Below are 23,524 nucleotides of genomic sequence, written 5' to 3' on the forward strand. Positions count from 1 at the left end.
CTACTGAGGAGTGTACCCGCGTACAATTACTAGGAATCACACTGCGACACGGCCTTCTTGACCTATCACAGTGCGACATATACTTTATGGGGCGGAGATGCTTCCTTCTGCCTGTTACATACATTTGGATTTTGCACAAATACAATATAAGTTAACAACTAAACATATAAGATACACTCTCACAGTCATACATTGTTATTTCTAAGTACGCAACACACAATCATAAGTATTTGGTTGCCCTCAGCAACAAATACAACAACACACAGCCTTAAGCATTTTGGTTGCCCTCAGCAGCAAAGTAGTATTCTTTTTTTTTTTTTTTTTATTATTAAGTTTAGCTTTATTTTAATTTTTCTGTTATTATCTGGAACAACTTAAATTAAATTTGTATGAATATTTACAATCTACTTATTCTACTGGTAAGTCTTATATACAAATTTACAGTGTCAACTATATAAATCGATCTGGGAGATCTATTGGGTGAGACCTTCGTAGTCTCCTCCGCGTTCGGAGTCCTCCAATTCTGCGCCTATTCAGAAGACGCCTAGCCAGTCGATTAGGATGACTTCTCAGTCGCGCTATATAATTTGCGGCCTGTATATTTATTATGTCCCCGACTTTGGGCACTCCTAAGTCTTTTTCCAAGTCGGAGGTTCTCATATACCAGGGGGCACCAGACAGATATCGGAGCGTTTTTGCTTGGAGCACCCTGATTTTTGAAAGACTGGACTTTGCAGCAATGCCATATACCTGGATACCATAACGCCAGGCGGGAGCTATGCAGGATTTATAAATGGTGACTTTATTTTTCAAAGATAGCGCATTTCTACTGTTCAGAAGCCATCTTAGTTTTCTTATTCTGTTCTTTAGGGTTACTGAAACACTTGTGATGTGCTTGTTAAAGTTCAAGCGTCTGTCTAGGTGCACACCTAAGTATTTGTGGCTGTTGAAGTGCGTCACCAATTGGCCGCGCAAGAAAACTCCCGGACACATGTCCCTCCGTAGCGCATAGGTCACATTGGCGCATTTATTTAAATTAATGCCAATATTCCAGCGCTTGGCCCACATTTCAAATTGGTGGAGATATTGCTGCAGGACGTCGGTAGCTTCGTAGACACAATCGTTTCTTGACAAGATGGCTGTGTCATCTGCAAAAGTGGCGATTGTAAGGTCGTGGGGGTCCGCGACTTCAATTGTAGAGCCAGTGGGCATATCGTAGGTAAAGAGGGTGTAGAGCGTGGGCCCTAGCACACTCCCTTGAGGAACGCCAGCCCCGATGGCCTTCATGTTTGACTCAACTCCATCGAGTACTACCGAAAATGACCGGTTTGTCAAATAATTCTGCACAATTAAATATAGTTGAGGTGGCAGTAAGGGCTTAATTTTGCAGAGTAGCCCATCATGCCAGACTCTGTCGAAGGCTTGTTTTATGTCTAAGTACGCTGCCACTACGTACTCTTTGGCTTCGAAACCCTCGAGGATAAAATTCACCACCCTATTTAGCTGTTCCGGTGTGCCATGAGATTTTCGGAACCCAAACTGAAAGGGGGGAATTTTTTCTTTAATTCTGTCCAAAGACAGCAGTCTCGTAAGCAGACAACGTTCGAATAGTTTTCCGATCGTGGGCAACAAACTAATAGGCCTGTATGAGTCTAGGGACGAGGGGCTCATTCCAGCCTTATAGATCATGCATATTCTCGCCTTTTTCCATTGGCTTGGAACATGCCCCAATCTCAATACCGCATTAAAGATTAACACTAAAAATAGGACTGCTCTGACCGGCAATGCCTTTAGTGTTATGTTGTCGATGCCATCATCGCCAGGAGCTTTTCTTGTCTTAAGTGCTGCTATGTGGTCTGATACTTCGTTGACAGTGATTGGAGCAACTGGGAGGCTTAGCTGGCCTGGGCTCTCCAGTGTGAGTTGAACCCTTCTGTTCATGCTTGCCGAACTTGTATTAAAAGGCTTGAAGCGATCCTCCAAGTCTTCGGCAAATGCATCAGCCCGTTCCTTTGGGGATCTGGCCCAAGATCCATCAGGCTTTCTGATCGGAAATTTGGGGGACACTTGCTGTTTGTGCCTTCTCGTCAGTCTCCATAGGGAGTGACTTGAGGATTCATCTGGAGAAACATTTTCCAAAAAACGGTCGGTTTCCCTTTGTCTATTCAGCTGCAGCAGCTTTTTGACACGGTTCGACACTCTACGGTAGATCCTGTCCACAATTGGATCTCCGGTTCGACAGTACTGCCTTCTAATCCTTCTCTTAATCAGCAGTAGTGTATGGATTGCTGGCGGAAGTCTCACTTGTGGTCGTGAGCTTTCTGATCGGCTTACTGGCGCAGAAATGAGGGCTGCCGAGTGAACCTTGTTCAGGAATAGCGCATATACATCTTCGATGTCTTCTGGTGCAAGTATTTCCAAGTTTAGGTCTAGAGTTTCCTCTAGATCTCGTCGAAAAGCAGCAATGTTGGCTCCAGGAGGCAGCAGACGACCTTTAATTGTTTTGCCCTTTGGAATACAGTCGTAACCAACTACTAGTGGGATATGATCAGAGGATAGCTGAAACTCTGGCCTTATACTTAAGCCATCTGGGTGAAGTCCGTTATAAATAAAGAAGTCAATGGCACTCGGCGTGTAACTTTGGGCAAACGGGAAATGAGTGGCTTGCCCAGTCGCTAGTATTTCAGATGATGAGTTTTGCACCGCGTCCAGTAAGCAGGTGCCTCTTGCGTTAGCTCTAAAGCAACCCCAGCATCTGTTTTTTTGCGTTAAAATCGCCTCCTATAAGGAACATTCTTCCTAGTCCGCTAAAAAGTTGCTGGAATTCCATTGCTGACCACGACAGTTGCGGCGGGAGATATGCCGAAGCAATGGTTAATTCACCCCTGCTAGTTGCAATCTGGATGCTGGCCATTTGCAATTTCTCCATCCTTACCGGTTCATTTTGGAAATATTCGATCTCCTGCTTAATAAGCACCGCCGCTCCTCCTCTTGCTCTATCGCTAGGATGATCCGCTTTGTGAATTTTGTAGCCTGGAATAAAGATGGATACACCGGTCTGAAGCCAGGTCTCTGTAATTAGCATCACGTCAATATTATGTTCAGTTAGGAAGTGCTTAAGCTCCTCCACATGCCCAGAGATACCACGGGCATTCCACAATCCGAGGCTTAGTGAATTGTGCATCATTTTTTGGCGTTCAATAGACTCAGACACATTTGTTTTAGGAACTGATTCGTCTCCTGAAGTTCCTTAAACATAGCTTGTAGAGTGTCGACTTTCACAGTGAGTGCTTCTATTGCAGCCTCCAGCCTTGAACTATTGTGGGGTGGGGTATCTTGGTGCTTGGGGGTAGGGTTCCTAATTGACGTCTCTTTATTGAACTTTTCCAGCCCAGTACGCAGAGTATCGGCGTACGAAATATTTCCTCGCACTAAGGTTGCTGGAATGTGTTGCTGACGGTCTTTTTTGCCACTGACATTACTTTTAAGTCCTAGACTTACTTTTGGTCTTCTTTCTTGCGTTCTAGCTTTGAACACATTGCACCCCTTATGCCAAGCCTCATGGTTTCCACCGCAGTTGATACAGCAAAGATTCTCAACCAAGGTTTCTTTGCATTGAGCTGTTGGATGATTTTGAGCACACTTTCCACAGGTATAAGGCCTCATACAGTAGTTTTTTGTATGTCCAAATCCTTGGCATCTGTGGCACAGGATGGCATTCAAATTTTTCTTTGGTATTTCAACCAAGACTCTTTGTCGCCCTATTTGCTTGATTTTCAGCGCATCCTTATTATTAGGCTCGCGAGCCAAATCAATGAAAAAGAAATTATTTTGTATTAGTTCCTCAATAGCTTCACCGTTTTCCTGTTGTTGGGCCTTACGAGGACGAGGATTGTGGATACGAAGGACATTGTGTCCATATCGCATAAACTCCTCTTTAATGCTATCTTCAGGGGTGGTGCTAGCCAAATTGCGGACGATAATCCTGAAGGCCTTGTCTTCCTTCAGTTGGTATGTAAAGTGATGTGCATTATTTTCTTTGAGAAACTGCACTAGGCTTCGATATGAATTCGAGTTTTCAACGTGAACTCTTACTTTTCCTTGTGTTCCAACGTGGAGGGTATAACTATCTGACCCAATGACTGTATCAAGCTCTGCCTCCATCTGGGTCACATTATTTACATTTTCAATGAAGATGGGGGGTGGCTTCCTGGATCTGGGTACTCTGGCTTCTTTTTCCGCATTCAGCTCTACTTCCATCTCTTCTGCCAGTGCCTCGGCATGGGCTATTTCCTCCTCTGTAGGATCATCGTTCTCTTCATTATCCAGTATTGCAAATTGGTTTTTTGAGTTTATTGGGATCTCCTTTAGACGTCTGTCCATCGATATCTGAGATGCAATTAACCTCCCTTTTTTACCATTTGCTTTTGGAAAGCTTGAAGGCAGCTTACGTTTTATTTTGGTCGTCATCCAGCTGAGTGATTTAACTGATGACTTTCCTAGTTCATTGATATTACTTTCTGGTGCGCCTGCAACTACACTTTTGTAGTTAATTTTTGGGATGGTGCACACTCCTCCACTTGAAGTTGTGACAGTGTAGGTAGACGCGTAGATGGAGTTTGTCGACGTCAATGTGCATGTCGTTGCTGCAAAATTGCTACTACTGCACTTAATTGCAGTATTTGAAGCACTTACAGTATTTAGGGAAATCATTTCACGAATTTCCGCAGGTGTAGCGCCAGCAATTCTCATCATTTTAGCGAATTCTGGTCGCAGCTCTCTCGGTTGAGAGGGCGTGGATGCACTAACATCCATGCCCAATGTTGTTTGGCTCAATGTTGTTTTTTTCTTATTAATTTTTCACGAAAATTATAAATTTAATGGTACACAATTTTTATTTTTTTTTTTGATGAAAATTTACCTCTGCGTTTGACAAGCAGTGTTGTAAAAGTAGTAGTATTCTAGTAAACAATGCTGACCCGCTGCCAAGAGTTCTGCGCAAGGCAACTGAAAACGGACACCCGTGCTGCTTGCGCAAGAATGCTGAGTCGGCATGCCGACTCTAGCGTATGGCGTGATGCATTGGCTTCACAGGGCAAACTTAAGCTGGAACATTTCTGTAGCCTTCAGTGTCAATCTAGATCGCAACATTATAAGACGAGTGAATGATTAAACTCCGGCATTGCCGTCAATAAACATTATTTGTGTTATCAATCATAGTTGACCACGTCCAAGACGGGCAACTGGGAAAGTTCCCACAACCTAATCACATCGTTCCAATAGTCACCTGTTGGATTCATCACCACCTCACAAGGAGAAGAATCACCTGTTGGATTCATCACCACCTCACAAGGAGAAGAATCACCTGTTGAATTCATCACCACCTCACAAAGAGAAGAAGTCACCACCGTCGGACCAACCACACATCGTCGCTAGACAACGAATTCACGACGGAAGACTTAATTGGCGCCCAACCAATAAGTTCATAAGTGATTTCAGTTTTGAAGAAATTATTCACGAACGCCACGTACCGATACCTGTGATTTTTATAAAAAATAAAAAGTGTTTTTATTATTATTATTAAGTTTAGCTTTATTTTAATTTTTCTGTTATTATCTGGAACAACTTAAATTAAATTTGTATGAATATTTACAATCTACTTATTCTACTGGTAAGTCTAATATACAAATTTACAGTGTCAACTATATAAATCGATCTGGGAGATCTATTGGGTGAGACCCTCGTAGTCTCCTCCGCGTTCGGAGTCCTCCAAATATTGCTGCTTTCTTCTGCCAGCATTTCATTCCTTTAAATCATTGCATACTTTTATAAAAATTGTGGCATACTTTTACTAAAAATTGTTGCATACTTTTACCAGCGTTCCTTATATATTGCATACCCCAAGATACACCAGTTTCCGTTATTGCCAACAGTTTTACCTGCCGATCTTTCTCGATCAGCCTAAGTTTTGAAAAGTGCCAACCATAAGCCAATGAGTTGGAAGTATAGGGAGGTAAAAGTTGAATATAATAGTGACGATAGCTGAGAGGGGGAAATCAATTGCTCAGTAGATCCTACTCCTGCAGATACCGTTGTAACTGAAGAAATGGAGCCGGCTCAAGTTCAGACTCTTATTGAGGGTGCCATCAGGAAAGCTTTAGCGCAACAACAAAATCAGTTTCAAGCACAAATAACCGCTTTAGCTTCACAAGTACAGAGTTTGCAGGTGGAAGCGCCGCAAATCGTCACATACGAGAAAATATCCGTCGATCCTAACGCCAAATGCGATATTCCCTTAGACATTATTAAATCTGTGCCGGATTTCTCCGGCGTACAGGATGAGTATGTAGCGTGGAGGCAAGCAGCCATCTACGCATACGAACTATTCAAGAACTATCCAAAGAGCACTGCACACTACCAAGCGGTAGCGAAATGTCCCTGATGCAATACTTCGATGACGTCGAAAAGAAACTCACGCTCGTAACTAACAAAATTGTAATGTCTCACGACCAAGAAGGCGCCGATTTGCTCAACCGGGAGGTCAGAGACGACGCCTTGCACGCCTTTATCTCCAGTCTTAGAAAGCCGTTGAGAGCGGTTGTGTTCCCTGCACAACCAAAAGATCTACCATCCGCACTGGCCCTTGCCAGAGAGGCAGAAGCTAGCATTGAGAGAAGCATGTTCGCGAACTCTTACGCTGACCGAGCGCAAATTGCTGAAAGTAACAAAAACTGTCCCAAGGCAAACAAACCAGATTTAACAAAGATGAGCAAAATCAGGAGAGAAATCCCCATTTTGTGAAACGCCAAAAGGGCGGTCCCAAGCCCCAGGCCCCTAAAGACAATCAAACCGAGGCTCCACAGCCCATGGAAGTTGACTCTTCCTCCAGATTTAGACAAAAAACCGACTACAGCAAGCGTCAGGCTAATGAGTCCAACGCACCAAAACTCAAGAATTCGTCAGACCGTTCAACAGGTCAAAGACGACAACGCGTTAACAATGTCGTACAATCAGATTCCAAAGAAGCCGTAACAGAATTCGAGAAAGCGGCCAAAGAGGCAATTGAAGAACTAGAGAGTGAGAACGAGTACGCACCTGGTGACGACTCGATTAATTTTTTAGGGAACACTCCCGGCTTCCGTACATTGAACGACGGTTGGCTGGGAGAAGTCTGAAGATGTTGATTGACACTGGCGCGGCAAAAAAATTATGTGAAGCCCTTAACAGAGCTAAAGACCATAACGCCGGTCGCCAAGTCATTCTCGGTAAACTCGATCCACGGGTCTATCGAAATCAAGCGCAAATGCTTGATGAATATTTTCCAACATACTTCCCCGTTTTTACTCCCTGATACCCTAAGTTCTTTCGACGCCATCATAGGCTTCGACTTGCTAACACAAGCCGGAGTCAAATTGAACTTGGCAAAAAACACTCTGGAATACCAGAGTACATCCGAAAAACTCCAGTACTATCAATGTGCTGATGTGAACTTCACCGATGTCAACGACATCGTAGTCCCCCCTTCCGTAAAGAAAGAGTTTAGGGACATGATACTCAGAAACAAAAGAGCCTTCTCAAATGCAGATGAAGCTCTCCCTTTTAATACTGCTGTCATCGCTACAATCCGAACAGTAGACAACGAGCCTGTGTATTCAAGATACCCGAGTCTCATGGGTGTTTCTGACTTCATAAACAAAGAAGTCAAACAATTACTGGACGATGGCATAATCAGGCCCTCCAGATCGCCTTAAAACAGCCCAACATGGGTGGTTGATAAAAAAGGCACTAACTCATACGGTAACCCAAAAAAAAGGTTGGTAATCGACTTCAGGAAACTGAACGAAAAAACCATACCGAACCGTTACCCCATGCCGAGCATCCCCATGATCTTAGCAAATCTAGGAAAGCCGGAATACTTCACTACCCTCGACTTAAAGTCTGGGTACCATCTACCAAATCTACCTTGCGAAGCATGACCGCGAAAAGACTTCGTTTTCAGTTCAGCAGCGGCAAGTACGAGTTCTGTCGCCTACCATTCGGCCTGCGCAATGCAAGCAGCGTATTCCAAAGGGCAATAGACGATATCCTGAGGGAACATATAGGAAAGATTTGCTTTGTCTATGTAGACGACGTCATAATTTTTTTCTAAAAACAAAACGGAGCACCTTCAACACATTAACAGTGTGTTAAAATGTCTAATCGACGCCAACATGCGTGTAGGCCCTGAAAAGACTCGATACTTCAAGGAAAGTAACATTTCTGTAGCCTTCAGTGTCAATCTAGATCGCAACATTATAAGACGAGTGAATGATTAAACTCCGGCATTGCCGTCAATAAACATTATTTGTGTTATCAATCATAGTTGACCACGTCCAAGACGGGCAACTGGGAAAGTTCCCACAACCTAATCACATCGTTCCAATAGTCACCTGTTGGATTCATCACCACCTCACAAGGAGAAGAATCGCCTGTTGGATTCATCACCACCTCACAAGGAGAAGAATCACCTGTTGAATTCATCACCACCTCACAAAGAGAAGAAGTCACCACCGTCGGACCAACCACACATCGTCGCTAGACAACGAATTCACGACGGAAGACTTAATTGGCGCCCAACCAATAAGTTCATAAGTGATTTCAGTTTTGAAGAAATTATTCACGAACGCCACGTACCGATACCTGTGATTTTTATAAAAAATAAAAAGTGTTTTTATTATTATTATTAAGTTTAGCTTTATTTTAATTTTTCTGTTATTATCTGGAACAACTTAAATTAAATTTGTATGAATATTTACAATCTACTTATTCTACTGGTAAGTCTAATATACAAATTTACAGTGTCAACTATATAAATCGATCTGGGAGATCTATTGGGTGAGACCCTCGTAGTCTCCTCCGCGTTCGGAGTCCTCCAAATATTGCTGCTTTCTTCTGCCAGCATTTCATTCCTTTAAATCATTGCATACTTTTATAAAAATTGTGGCATACTTTTACTAAAAATTGTTGCATACTTTTACCAGCGTTCCTTATATATTGCATACCCCAAGATACACCAGTTTCCGTTATTGCCAACAGTTTTACCTGCCGATCTTTCTCGATCAGCCTAAGTTTTGAAAAGTGCCAACCATAAGCCAATGAGTTGGAAGTATAGGGAGGTAAAAGTTGAATATAATAGTGACGATAGCTGAGAGGGGGAAATCAATTGCTCAGTAGATCCTACTCCTGCAGATACCGTTGTAACTGAAGAAATGGAGCCGGCTCAAGTTCAGACTCTTATTGAGGGTGCCATCAGGAAAGCTTTAGCGCAACAACAAAATCAGTTTCAAGCACAAATAACCGCTTTAGCTTCACAAGTACAGAGTTTGCAGGTGGAAGCGCCGCAAATCGTCACATACGAGAAAATATCCGTCGATCCTAACGCCAAATGCGATATTCCCTTAGACATTATTAAATCTGTGCCGGATTTCTCCGGCGTACAGGATGAGTATGTAGCGTGGAGGCAAGCAGCCATCTACGCATACGAACTATTCAAGAACTATCCAAAGAGCACTGCACACTACCAAGCGGTAGCGAAATGTCCCTGATGCAATACTTCGATGACGTCGAAAAGAAACTCACGCTCGTAACTAACAAAATTGTAATGTCTCACGACCAAGAAGGCGCCGATTTGCTCAACCGGGAGGTCAGAGACGACGCCTTGCACGCCTTTATCTCCAGTCTTAGAAAGCCGTTGAGAGCGGTTGTGTTCCCTGCACAACCAAAAGATCTACCATCCGCACTGGCCCTTGCCAGAGAGGCAGAAGCTAGCATTGAGAGAAGCATGTTCGCGAACTCTTACGCTGACCGAGCGCAAATTGCTGAAAGTAACAAAAACTGTCCCAAGGCAAACAAACCAGATTTAACAAAGATGAGCAAAATCAGGAGAGAAATCCCCATTTTGTGAAACGCCAAAAGGGCGGTCCCAAGCCCCAGGCCCCTAAAGACAATCAAACCGAGGCTCCACAGCCCATGGAAGTTGACTCTTCCTCCAGATTTAGACAAAAAACCGACTACAGCAAGCGTCAGGCTAATGAGTCCAACGCACCAAAACTCAAGAATTCGTCAGACCGTTCAACAGGTCAAAGACGACAACGCGTTAACAATGTCGTACAATCAGATTCCAAAGAAGCCGTAACAGAATTCGAGAAAGCGGCCAAAGAGGCAATTGAAGAACTAGAGAGTGAGAACGAGTACGCACCTGGTGACGACTCGATTAATTTTTTAGGGAACACTCCCGGCTTCCGTACATTGAACGACGGTTGGCTGGGAGAAGTCTGAAGATGTTGATTGACACTGGCGCGGCAAAAAAATTATGTGAAGCCCTTAACAGAGCTAAAGACCATAACGCCGGTCGCCAAGTCATTCTCGGTAAACTCGATCCACGGGTCTATCGAAATCAAGCGCAAATGCTTGATGAATATTTTCCAACATACTTCCCCGTTTTTACTCCTTGATACCCTAAGTTCTTTCGACGCCATCATAGGCTTCGACTTGCTAACACAAGCCGGAGTCAAATTGAACTTGGCAAAAAACACTCTGGAATACCAGAGTACATCCGAAAAACTCCAGTACTATCAATGTGCTGATGTGAACTTCACCGATGTCAACGACATCGTAGTCCCCCCTTCCGTAAAGAAAGAGTTTAGGGACATGATACTCAGAAACAAAAGAGCCTTCTCAAATGCAGATGAAGCTCTCCCTTTTAATACTGCTGTCATCGCTACAATCCGAACAGTAGACAACGAGCCTGTGTATTCAAGATACCCGAGTCTCATGGGTGTTTCTGACTTCATAAACAAAGAAGTCAAACAATTACTGGACGATGGCATAATCAGGCCCTCCAGATCGCCTTAAAACAGCCCAACATGGGTGGTTGATAAAAAAGGCACTAACTCATACGGTAACCCAAAAAAAAGGTTGGTAATCGACTTCAGGAAACTGAACGAAAAAACCATACCGAACCGTTACCCCATGCCGAGCATCCCCATGATCTTAGCAAATCTAGGAAAGCCGGAATACTTCACTACCCTCGACTTAAAGTCTGGGTACCATCTACCAAATCTACCTTGCGAAGCATGACCGCGAAAAGACTTCGTTTTCAGTTCAGCAGCGGCAAGTACGAGTTCTGTCGCCTACCATTCGGCCTGCGCAATGCAAGCAGCGTATTCCAAAGGGCAATAGACGATATCCTGAGGGAACATATAGGAAAGATTTGCTTTGTCTATGTAGACGACGTCATAATTTTTTTCTAAAAACAAAACGGAGCACCTTCAACACATTAACAGTGTGTTAAAATGTCTAATCGACGCCAACATGCGTGTAGGCCCTGAAAAGACTCGATACTTCAAGGAAAGTATCGAATTCCTGGGTTTCATTGTAACCAAAGACGGAGCAACATCCGATCCCAAAAAAGTTAAAGCCGTTCAGGAATTCCCTGAGCCAAAGAGTGTCTACAGCGTTAGGACTATAGGGTCTTTATTAAGGACTTTGCCGCTATAGCGCGTCCGATATCGGACATACTTAAAGGGGAAAATGGTTCAGTTAGTAGGCACGTATCAAAGAAAATCCCTGTTGAATTTAATGAAGTTCAAAGCGATGCATTTCACCGTCTGCGGAGTATTTTGGCATCAGAAGATGTCATGTTAATGTATCCAGACTTCCAGAAACCGTTCGATTTAACCACTGATGATTCGGCCAGTGGAATAGGCGCGGTTCTTTCCCAAGGCAATAGGCCAATAACAATGATTTCTCGCGCCTTAAAACAGGCCGAACAAAACTATGCCACTAGCGAAAGAGAATTGCTGGCCATTGTGTGGGCTTTAGGCAGACTGCAGAACTTTCTGTACGGTTCTAGGGAAATTAACATTTTCACGGACCACCAGCCGCTCACGTTCGCTGTGTTGGACAAGAACACGTATTCCAAGATTAAAAGATGGAAATCTTACATTGACCAGCACAATGCCAAAATGTTTTATAAACCGGGCAAAGAGAATCTGGTGGCGGATGCCCTTTCAAGGCAAATCATTAATGCTCTGCAAGATGGGCCCCGTTCGGACGCTGCAACCATTCACAGCGAACTTTCCCTGACTTACACGGTCAAGACAACAGACAAACCTTTGAATTGCTTTAGGAACCAGATTGTCCTAGAGGAATCGCGTTTTCCGCTAAATCGAAACTTGATGCTGTTTCGCAGCAAAACACGCCACTTGATCAGTTACACTGACAAGAGCACAATTCTCAAAACTCTCAAAGAAGTTGCGAATTGTGGAGTCGTTAATGCAATACATTGCGATCTTCCCACGTTGGCAAGTTTCCAACACGACCTGATTTTGCATTTCCCTGCCACCCAATTCTGGCATTGTAAAAATCTTGTGCAAAATATAACGGACAAAAACGAGCAGTTAGAAATCATCACTGCCGAGCACAATCGAGCGCACAGAGCAGCTCAGGAAAACATTAAACAAGTACTTCGTGACTATTATTTTCCCAATATGGCCAGTTTGGCCAAAGAAGTGGTTGCAAACTGCATATTGACATTTTCTCGACAGACAAGAAACAGTTCTTGACCTGCATAGACAAATTCTCCAAATTTGCAGTCGTCCAACCGATATTATCCAGAACGATAATCGATGTCACAAGCCCTCTACTGCAAATTGTTAACCTTTTCCCCGCAACCAAGACAATTTATTGCGATAACGAGGCGGCCTTCAATTCCGAGACCATCACTTCGATGCTCCGAAACGCCTACGGCATTTGCATTGTGAATGCGGCTCCGCTTCACAGCACCTCAAACGGCCAGGTGGAGCGCTTTCATAGCACCCTGACCGAAATTGCGAGATGCCTCAAGTTAGACAAGAAAATCAGCGACACTACAGAATTAATCTTAAAGGCTACGATAGAGTACAACAAAAGTTTGCACTCAGTAACCCGCGAGAAACCAATTGAGGTCGTCCATGCCGCAGCTTATGATCGTCGCGAGAACGTCAAAGACAGGCTAATTAAGGCACAGCAAGACAATATCAAAAGGTGCAATGCATCCAGGCAAAACCGCGTTTTCGAGGTAGGAGAAAAGGTGTTCCAGAAGAACAACAAGAGGCTAGGGAACAAGTTAACTCCCTTATGCTCAGAACAAAAGGTCGAAGCAGACCTGGGAACGTCTGTCCTCATTAAGGGGAGGGTGGTACATAAGGACAACCTGAAATAAGTTTTCCTCCACAATTAGCTAGTAAGCCAACTTAGAGTTAGAACACCGTCTTATATTATTCGTCCATTTCAGGTTTGCACTCACTTTGCTTGTGGCACTAGCAGCGGTAAATGCTCGGATCACCGACTTCTCGCATGCCAACAACATTCCGGTCTTAGACGGGGAAGTACTGGTGTTCGATCAACGTAGCTACTTGACGCACTCAAGTAACATTTCTGAATTTGTTAGTATGGTAGACGAGACGGAAAAACTGTCCAATTCCTTTCCACAGTCGCATATGCGCAAACTACTGGACGTAGATACAGATCACCTTAGAACATTGTTGTCCGTTCTTCAAGTGCATCACAGATTTGCACGAAGCCTCGATTTCTTAGGCACTGCCTTGAAGGTTGTTGCTGGCACATCTGATGCTTCAGATTTCCTAAGGGTCCGCGTTACAGAGACGCAGTTGGTGTAGGCTAACTCCAAACAGATACTATTAAACTCCGAAACTCAAAAACAAATAAACAGACTGACGGACACTATCAATAAAATTATCAGTTCCCGCAAAGGCGATTTGGTTGACACTCCTCATTTATTCGAGACAGTGTTGGCAAGAAATAGAATACTGAACACAGAAATTCAAAATTTAATACTCACCATAACGTTGGCAAAAGCAAAAATAGTAAATCCTACTATCCTTGATCATACCGATCTGAAATCACTTATCGAACAAGATACCCCAATAGTTAGCTTAATAGAAGCTTCTAAGATCAAGGTCCTTCAGTCCGAGAATATTATCCACATATTAATAGCCTACCCTAAAGTTGAGATTAGGTGCCAAAAGGTCTCCGTCTACCCCGTTTCACACCAACAAACCATTCTGCGACTCGACGAAGACACGTTGGCGGAATGCGAAAAGGATACCTTTGCAGTTACTGGATGCACCGTAACTACGCATAACACTTTCTGCGAACGAGCACGGCGCGAAACCTGTGCTAGCTCCCTTCACGCGGGAAACATCGCCAACTGCCACACTCAACCTAGCCACCTGAAAGCGATAATGCCTGTAGACGACGGCGTCGTGGTTATCAACGAAGCGACAGCGCGCGTCCGAACAGATGATGGCGCAGAGGCAACCGTCTCAGGAACCTTCCTGATAATTTTCGAACTGTCTGCAGCTATCAATGGCACAGAATTTGTAAACTTGCGCAAATCACCAAGCAAGCAGCCTGGCACCGTGAGGTCACCGCTCCTACACATCATCGGACATGACCAGGCACTAAGCATAACACTTAACATATAAGATACACTCTCACAGTCATACATTGTTATTTCTAAGTACGCAATACACAATCATAAGTATTTGGTTGCCCTCAGCAAAAAATACAAAAACACACAGCCTTAAGCATTTTAGTTGCCCTCAGCAACAAAGTAGTATTCTTGTAAACAATGCTGACCCGCTGCCAACAGTTCTGCGCACAGCAACTGAAAACGGACACCCGTGCTGCTTGCGCAAGAATGCTGAGTCGGCATGCCGACTCTAGCGTATGGCGTAATGCATTGGCTTCACAGGGCAAACTTAAGCTGGAACATTTCTGTAGCCTTCAGTCTCAATCTAGATCGCAACATTATAAGACGAGTGAATGATTAAACTTCGGCATTGCCGTCAATAAACATTATTTGTGTTATCAATCATAGTTGACCACGTCCAAGACGGGCAACTGGGAAAGTTCCCACAACCTAATCACATCGTTCCAATAGTCACCTGTTGGATTCATCACCACCTCACAAGGAGAAGAATCACCTGTTGGATTCATCACCACCTCACAAGGAGAAGAACCACCTGTTGAATTCATCACCACCTCACAAAGAGAAGAAGTCACCACCGTCCGACCAACCACACATCGTCGCCAGACAACGAAGTCACGACGGAAGACTTAATTTATACCCTTATACCCATTTTTAATGGGTTCAGGGTATAAAAAGCGTAACCAGCCTGTCACCCTTCCAGTCCCTTCAATACAGGGTACCATTTCTGCCCAAATCTATATTCATTATCAGAATGCCAGAGGTCTCATTTCAAAGCTTAAAAATCTTTACATGGCCAGCACTTCCTTCGACTCGGATATAATAGCTTTATCATAAACATGGTTAAATTCAACCATATCCGATTTTGAGGTTTTTTCGAATAATTTTATTTGGCATAGAAATGATCGGCCGACTTGAAGTGCTGGGGTGTTAATTGCCGTTAAAGCCACTCTCCAGTCACAACTTTTCTGTTTTAGTACGCCTACTGACGCTGAGATTGTCTCAGCTAAAGTGTCTTTTCCAACACGGAATATATTACATGCTCTTATCCTTCCTCCTTCTTCTGATATTCAAGTTTATATGAAACATATTACTATTTCTATTTATGTTGGGTGATTTTAATATTCTGAACATCTCTTGGTCATTATTCACTGCCGAAAATTATCTGGTGCCCTCAACACAGCGCGATTTTATAAGCTGCATGCTTGATCTTTCGTTGTTTCAAATCAAATTTCTAATCATTTGAATAGAACACTTGACCTTGTATTCGTTAACGACTACCTTTGTAATAGGTTCAATAGTAAAAGACGAGAACGTTTTGGTTAGGAGCGTCTGCTCCGTTGTTTTGCTTTATTTAGAATAAATCTTATATTTTCCTGCTGGGTTCAGCTAACCCGAAACATGCAATGATTATATCTATGTCTTATATTTATGTGTAAGAAATTTGGTAAATACATATGTATGCAGAGTGCATGCTCAGCATTCCCACGCGCTACGATCGGCATGTATATAAGTGGTGGATCGTATGACATATGCGCTGGTGTGTTTATATGTTTATGTGTGGTCTTTTGCGTATTTGTATATTTATGATTATTATGACTGAGTGTCACAATGTATGTATTTACTGTTATACCCTTTGATTTGTATTGGCTGGCAGGGTAGTTATACTACACCTCCCTTTTTAAAGAAATGACGTAATATATGTAGTCATTTAGAGGGTTTAAAGTCGGTATAAAAATATTTAAATTAATGGTGGTAGTAATTATACCCTGAACCCATTAAAAATGGGTATAAGGGTTTATTGTATTTGTGCAAAATCCAAATGTATGTAACAGGCAGAAGGAAGCATCTCCGACCCCATAAAGTATATATATTATTGATCAGCGTCAATAGCCGAGTTGATCTAGCCAAGTCCGTCTGTCTGTCTGTCCGTCCGTCCGTATGTATGAACGCAAGGATCTCAGAACCTATAAGATCTAGAGACTTGAAATTTTAGATGTAGATGCTCCTAGTTCCCGCGCAGATCGAGTTAATCGATAACTTACTCCGTTTCCAAGCAATGAGATAAAAATCTATATCGATATCCGGTTTTTTGGGCAATTTTGGTAAATAATAAGAGCTAGAGTTGCCAAACTTGACATATAGCTTCCAACATAGAATATATATATATATATGCATTTGATGTTGGAACTAGAGGGTTCAGGGTAACCCCTAGTCGGAAACTCCCGACTAGAACCTCTTACTTGTTTTTTGCTCAATAACACCTTATTATTGGTGTGGCTGTTGAGTAGAGGCGTAGCAAGTGTTGCCGTCAGTCGCAAGTTCGAACCCTGTCTAGGAAATTTTCTTGGCTGCTGTAGCTGTTGAGTAGAAACGGAGGCAAGTTGTGCGGTTAGTTGCAAGTTCGAACCTTGTCAAGGAAACATTTTTTTTAAATTTATCTTTATTACTACAAACGAGCGCGTAGCTCGAGCTGCATTTGGTGTTTGAATAAGAGGATTCAGGGTGGGGAACTCCCGACTAGAACCTCATACTTGTTTTAAAGAGTAAAGGTCAAGATTTTTACCTTGAGGAACACCAGAAGAAACGTGTATGTGTTTTGAGGTAGTCAGCCTCAGCATTAGTAGGCGTTTTAAAGCAGAAAACTTTTTACTGGAGTGTGTTTTTAACGACAATTAATACCCCATAATTTTTTATAATATATAATAATAATTAATAAATATCAACGTACTAATTTATGATACACATTTGTTTAAAAAGGTTTTAATTTTATTGAATGAATATTAATGGATCAAACCAAGAAAATTAAAATAAAAAGTAAATTCTTCTTCGCATTTTGACCTTAGTTAATATACTTGTTTGACATTTTATGACAATTACGATTGGTCTATGATTACTGAGATAATTATGGTGTTCTTATTCTGATTTATATTTTAATTCCTTTCATATAATAATATCTTTACTTCTTTCTGTAATAATATGTTAACTATAACCTACCTTTATTAAAGAAAATAACAATTTTTAACAATGTTATCCCTTATAAATAGTTTATAGTTCTTCTTTTAAGCTCTTTCACATATTAACGAAGTGTTATACAAAAGCTGATACCAGCTTCAGAGTATGGATCAGATTCTATGAAATTCTGTTTCTCGATGGTCATAATCTTAATTTCTTCATCATTTGCCATTAATATATTATTTCCAATTTCAACACCATCTGTGTTTGTGGCATATGTGAGAGCCAATTCCCTCATCCCATTAAGTTGTTCTACATATTTTTTAAGAGTACATTGCCGAACATTTAGTTCGACCTCATCAAGGGATCTTTCCGCCGCCAGAGTTTTTAGCTTTTTGGCCATTTGACGATTAATACGCTAATGGATTAAGAACATATATAAGTACGATATTATCATACAATTCGGCCATACCTGTTGCACAACAAGTTTATGTTTTACTTTCACTGTCGGCATGTGCGATAACATACGTTTAAGTACTTCATTGGCTTTTTGAGTTTCAGCTAATCGGTTTTTAATATTGGAATTCTCGATGGGCTGCTTTAAGGTGCGCCTGTTGAAAAAAATATTTTACTCAATATAAAAGAAAACGACTAAGGAAATGAACTCATTTTCTATACAGGTAAGAGAACTTATATTATTTTAACAAAGAAAGCATCACAGACGATTTAAATTTATTAAGATTAAAATTAAATTCCACAGGATGCTACACATGGCATAAAACCAGTATGTGGAACCATATAATAATCTCAAAGATAATAATAACGAGAAAAAAAGGCTATCTTCGGCACGCCGAAGATCTAATACCCTCTCAGACCCAACCTTTTCATAATGCTTATAGTGCTTTGCCCGTATCTAAGAAGCCCGGGGAATAGTTAAGGACGAGTTTGGTCAATATATCTTGATAAACAAAAACGATTTTTAATCAAGAACCTAGTTTTCGAAAGATCGTTCTATGGCAGATATATGATATAGTAGCCAGATGTAAAGAAGATTTTGCAAAAATGAAGGGAGCATAGTGAAATGTTTAAATACCGTATTTAATCAAAATATCTTGAATGACAAAAAAATTTTCCATACAACAACTTAATTTTCGACCGATCGATATATGATATAATGGTACGACCTTAATATGATTTTGCCTATATATGAGGAGTATAGTTAAATTAATAATAATATCTTGAAAAACAAAATGTTTTTTTATACAACTTAATTTTTGACCGATCGTATGGCAGCTTTATGATATAATGGTCCGATCTTAATATTATTCTGCCTATATATGAGGAGAGTAAAACTAATAAATGCCGAGTTTGTTCAAGATATCTTAAAAACATATATATATATATATATATGAGGAATAAACTAAGTAAAACTAATAAATGCTGAGCTTGGTCAAAATATCTTGAGAAACAAAATGTTTTTTCATACAAGTTAATTTTCGTACAATTGTTCCTATGACAGCTATATAGTATAGTGCAGCGTGCAACAGAAAGAGGGACTTTTGCAAAGTTTTATATGGATAGCTTTAAAGCTGAGGGACTAGTTCGCATAGAAACAGACAGACGGACAGACGGAAATGGTTATATCGACTCGGTGTAATTTAAATTTAGCTTAGTCAAATGTAATTTCATATTATATTATAATAGTTTCTTCCTTATTTATTATATGGCTTGGATTTGTTATTCTTTAAGCATCTGTGTAGTTGGTTTTGTCCAGTAATCCTTTCGACAGAGTCGACCCTTTTGCTAATGTGTCCCAATCTCTCAATTTGTTTTAGATTCAGTTGCAAATACTCTATGGCTTATCTTGAATTCAACCATGGGAGCATTCGTTAGACGCACAGCTTCCAAAACGCCTTGTCCGTTCTTAAAGACTTTTATACCAGTTGAGTTGAACTCAGCTGTCATACCAGCATCCTGCATCTTTGGCACCGACAGCAACTTGTGTGGGATGTCTTTGCAAAAAAGCATATTATCCAGAATAATATTTTCACCAAGATTACTTTTTAGTTTTACTGTACCATTAGCAGTAGCATAAATGTACTCTCCAAATTTTAGAAAAGCAATCTCAATTGGTGTTTCCAGGATAATATATTCCACAAACAGATTTACACTATTTATCATACGGTTTGACGTTCCAGAATCCAATATGAATGAGACATTACTTTTATCTTTATAATTCATAGCCTGCTGTCTCAATAAAATGCAAAACCTCCGATGAGTTGTGCACTTGCTGCTTGGGCTTGTGTATTTCGATGTTTTGAATATGTGCCTGGGCTTAAATTTTGATTTAAAATAAAAAAACAATATTGTACTGCTCGTATCTTCACTAGCATTCTGAAGTTTGATCCCGTAATCAAGTAAGCGATTTTTGATAAATGCTGGGATCAATTACCAAAGTTTCAATGGCAGTTACGACTCCATCATAAGTAGAAGGTAAAGTTGAAAGGAAGTGTAAGCCGTGTCCGCCTGTCTGTCCGTCCGTCCGTCCGTGAAATTTTAGATGTAGGTGCTCCTAGCTCCCGCGCAGATCGAGTTTGTTTCCGATAATTGATAATTTACTCCGTTTCCAAGCAATCGATAAAAATCGATATGGATATCCTGTTTTTTGGGCAATTTTGGTAAATATAAAGAGCTAGAGTCACCAAACTTGATATTTAGCTTCTAAAATAGAATATATGTATGCATTTGGTGTTGGAAGAGGAGGGTTCTGGGTATCCCCTAGTCGGGAGGTCGCGACTAGAACCTCTTACTTGTTATTTCTACATTTATCATTGTTGGTGCTTTATTTAAAAAGCTTTTATAAATTGTGCAAATTGTTGTCTGTTAATTATTGCATTTATAAAACGCGGCGTGAGTTCCATGTTGTTGTTATTGCCTGTGTTGATTCTATTGCTTTGGTGCTCCCCTGTACACACACTTGTCTATGCGTGTGTTTGCTGCTGCATATTTCTTGTGCATCGCGCTCTCGATTTTGCTATTGTTTGTGTACGAATAATTGTTTTTTGAGTGTTTACTTGCTCCATTTTTGTTTTTTCGTTTTGCTCTGCGCTTTTGCAACTAGCATTATAATAATAATATTGTGCTGTAAGAAACCTTGCACGCTCAAACAGGCTGATGATTCTGCACTGCCGCAATTGGTTAGAATTGCGTGTGCAGAATATGATGCATGCTAAGTGTGCAGGTCTCACTGGGCGTGATTGCGACAAGATCGCTGCTTTTGCCAAGAAGGGCTGCGGCGGCTTGCGTTGGGCGTGCCCAGAATGCATCGACAGGCAAATTGATTTCTCCAGAATGTATAGTTCTGTGAGAAATCAATTCATAAAATTGAATAATGGGGCTAAGTAGCTCTCGAGTAATTTTGGGTCGAGTTTTGAGTTGCTTGGCAAATACAAATTCGAGTCTCCAACCAATCGCAGGTTGGAGCCTCAACTTTTGCAATTGTCCTATACGTCTGTTCAGACACCTCCGCCTTTCTTGCCCCTACCTAGCAACTTGGATTTATCTCCAATGTTGTCTTTATCGCCTTCTCCGACCGACTACCCAATTACCCCTGTTTCAACCCCTGTAGTAGTCCTAGTAGGGTCCGTACCTGAACCTGTCCCAGTTATCCAAAATGCCTCAGCCCCGTCGGTCCTAGCCGCAAAGGTAGACAATCATGGTGCCTCTTAAGCTCTTCCAACTCCTGTATTACCTGCAGCCCCATCAGCGCCTACTTTAACGGTTGTTGCCCCTCGTAGGCAAGTTTTTGTGTCTCGACTTTAGTCGGACACCACTTCAGAGACATTGACGCCTATATTGCTAGAATATCTTCTGCTAGCGTGTCAATTTAATTTCTCCACCGCTCGTGAAATATTATTCAAAATAAATATTTCACATGATATGTTCCAAATCATTTGTGATCCCAAATTTTGGCCTCCACACATGATTGTTCACGTGTTCAAGCCTAAAAAGCGTAACCAGCCTGTCACCCTTCCAGTCCCTTCAATACAGGGTACCATTTCTGCCCCAAAAAACTAACTTCATCTTCTGACCAAATCTTTATTCATTATTAGAATGTCAGAGGTCTCATTACAAAGCTTAAAAATCTCTACATGGCCAGCACTTCCTTCGACTCGAATAAAATAGCATTTTCAGAAACATGGTTAAATTCAACCATATCTGATTTTGAGGTTTTTTCGAATAATTTTATTTGGCATAGAAATGATCGGCCGACTTGAAGTGCTGGGGTGTTAATTGCCGTTAAAGCCACTCTCCAGTCACAACTTTTCTGTTTTAGTACGCCTACTGACGCTGAGATTGTCTCAGTTAAAGTGTCTTTTCCTACACGGAATATATTACATGCTCTTATGTCCCTCCTTCTTCTGATATTAAAGTTTATATGAAACATATTACTATTTCTATTTATGTTGGGTGATTTTAATTTTCCGAACATCTCTTGGTCATTATTCACTGCCGAAAATTATCTGGTGCCCTCAACACAGCACGATTTTATAAGCTGCATGCTTGATCTTTCGTTGTTTCAAATCAAATTTCTAATCATTTGAATATAACACTTGACCTTGTATTCGATAACGACTACCTCTGTAATAGGTTCGATAGTAAAAGACGAGAACGTTTTGGTTAAGAGCATCTGTTCCGTTGTTTTGCTTTATTGAGAATAAATCTTATATATTCCTGCTGGGTTCAGCTAACCCGAAACATGCAATGCTTATATCTATGTCTTATATTTATGTGTGAGTATATTGGTGTATACATATGTATGCAGAAGGCATACATATATTGTGTATATCTTGACCACTTGAGCTGCAAAGTATGAATGAACGCATGGATATCACAACCTATAAGGTCGTCCTAGTGCCTGCGCAAATCGAGTTTTTCTCCGATTATCGATAACTTACTCCGTTTCCAAGCTATCGATATCCAAATTCTGTTTTGTGTGTAAATTACCCAATTTGCATACATTAAGATCTAGAGTCACCAAACTTGATATGTTGCTTCTAGAATATTATATATATATATATATATCAAGTATGCTTCATTTTATAACTATCGCCACGTTCCCGCTACCACCGCAGAGCTATAAATCAAGTTGATTGCCAACAATATTGCACACCAACTTAAGCCACAATTTTAATGCAATTGACTCTTTGAGAATACACAAATATTCTATAGTACAATATGATTTCTGTGCTGCTATTTTGATCAGTTTTTATACCCTGAACCCATTGAAATGGGTATAAGTGTATATTGTATTTGTGCAAAATCCAAATGTATGTAACAGGCAGAAGGAAGCATCTCCGACCCCATAAAGTATATATATTCTTGATCAGCATCAACAGCCGAGTCGATCCAGCCATGTCCGTCTGTCTGTCCGTCCGTCCGTCCGTCCGTATGTATGAGCCAAAGGATCTCAGAACTTATAAGAGCTGGAGACTTGAAATTTTAGATGTAGATGCTCCTAGTTTCCGCGCAGATCGAGTTAATCGATAACTTACTCCGTTTCCAAGCAACCGATAAAAATCGATATCGATATCCGGTTTTTTGGGCAATTTTGGTAAATAATTAGAGCTAGAGTCGCCAAACTTGACATATAGCTTCCAACATAGAATATATATATATATGCATTTGATGTTGGAAGAAAAGGGTTCAGGCTATCCCCTAGTCGGGAACTCCCGACTAGAACCTCTTACTTGTTTTTTGCTCAATAACACTTAATTATTGGTGTGGCTGTTGAGTAGAGGCGTAGCAAGTGTTGCCGTCAGTCACGGGTTCGAACCCTGTCTAGGAAACTTTTTTTTTTGTGGCTGCTGTAGCTGTTGAGTAGAAACGGAGGCAAGTAGTGCGGTTAGTTGCAAGTTCAAGGAAAAATTTGTTTTTAATTTATCTTTATTACTACAAACGAGCGCGTAGCTCGAGCTGCATTTGGTGTTTGAATAAGAGGATTCAGGGTGGGGAACTCCCGACTAGAACCTCATA

At 41.3% G+C, this 23,524-nt stretch overlaps 1 protein-coding gene across 1 annotated transcript; it reads right to left on the reverse strand.

The window, feature by feature from the left end:
• Window positions 1–17,641: 17,641 nt before the first annotated feature.
• On the reverse strand, window positions 17,642–22,178 carry LOC115769144 (the record flags this gene model as incomplete). The annotated part of the gene is made up of 4 exons (XM_030713842.1): window positions 22,107–22,178; window positions 21,229–21,239; window positions 17,961–18,099; window positions 17,642–17,906 (listed from the first exon to the last, which is right to left on the reverse strand). Coding segments are annotated over exons 1-4 (487 nt in total), but the record flags the coding sequence as incomplete, so codon positions are not given.
• Between the last annotated feature and the right edge of the window lie 1,346 nt (window positions 22,179–23,524).

The sequence above is a fragment of the Drosophila novamexicana genome, unplaced genomic scaffold (assembly GCF_003285875.2).
Source record: "Drosophila novamexicana strain 15010-1031.04,08,12 unplaced genomic scaffold, DnovRS2.1 tig00002360-arrow-arrow-pilon, whole genome shotgun sequence".
NCBI lineage: Eukaryota > Metazoa > Arthropoda > Insecta > Diptera > Drosophilidae > Drosophila > Drosophila novamexicana.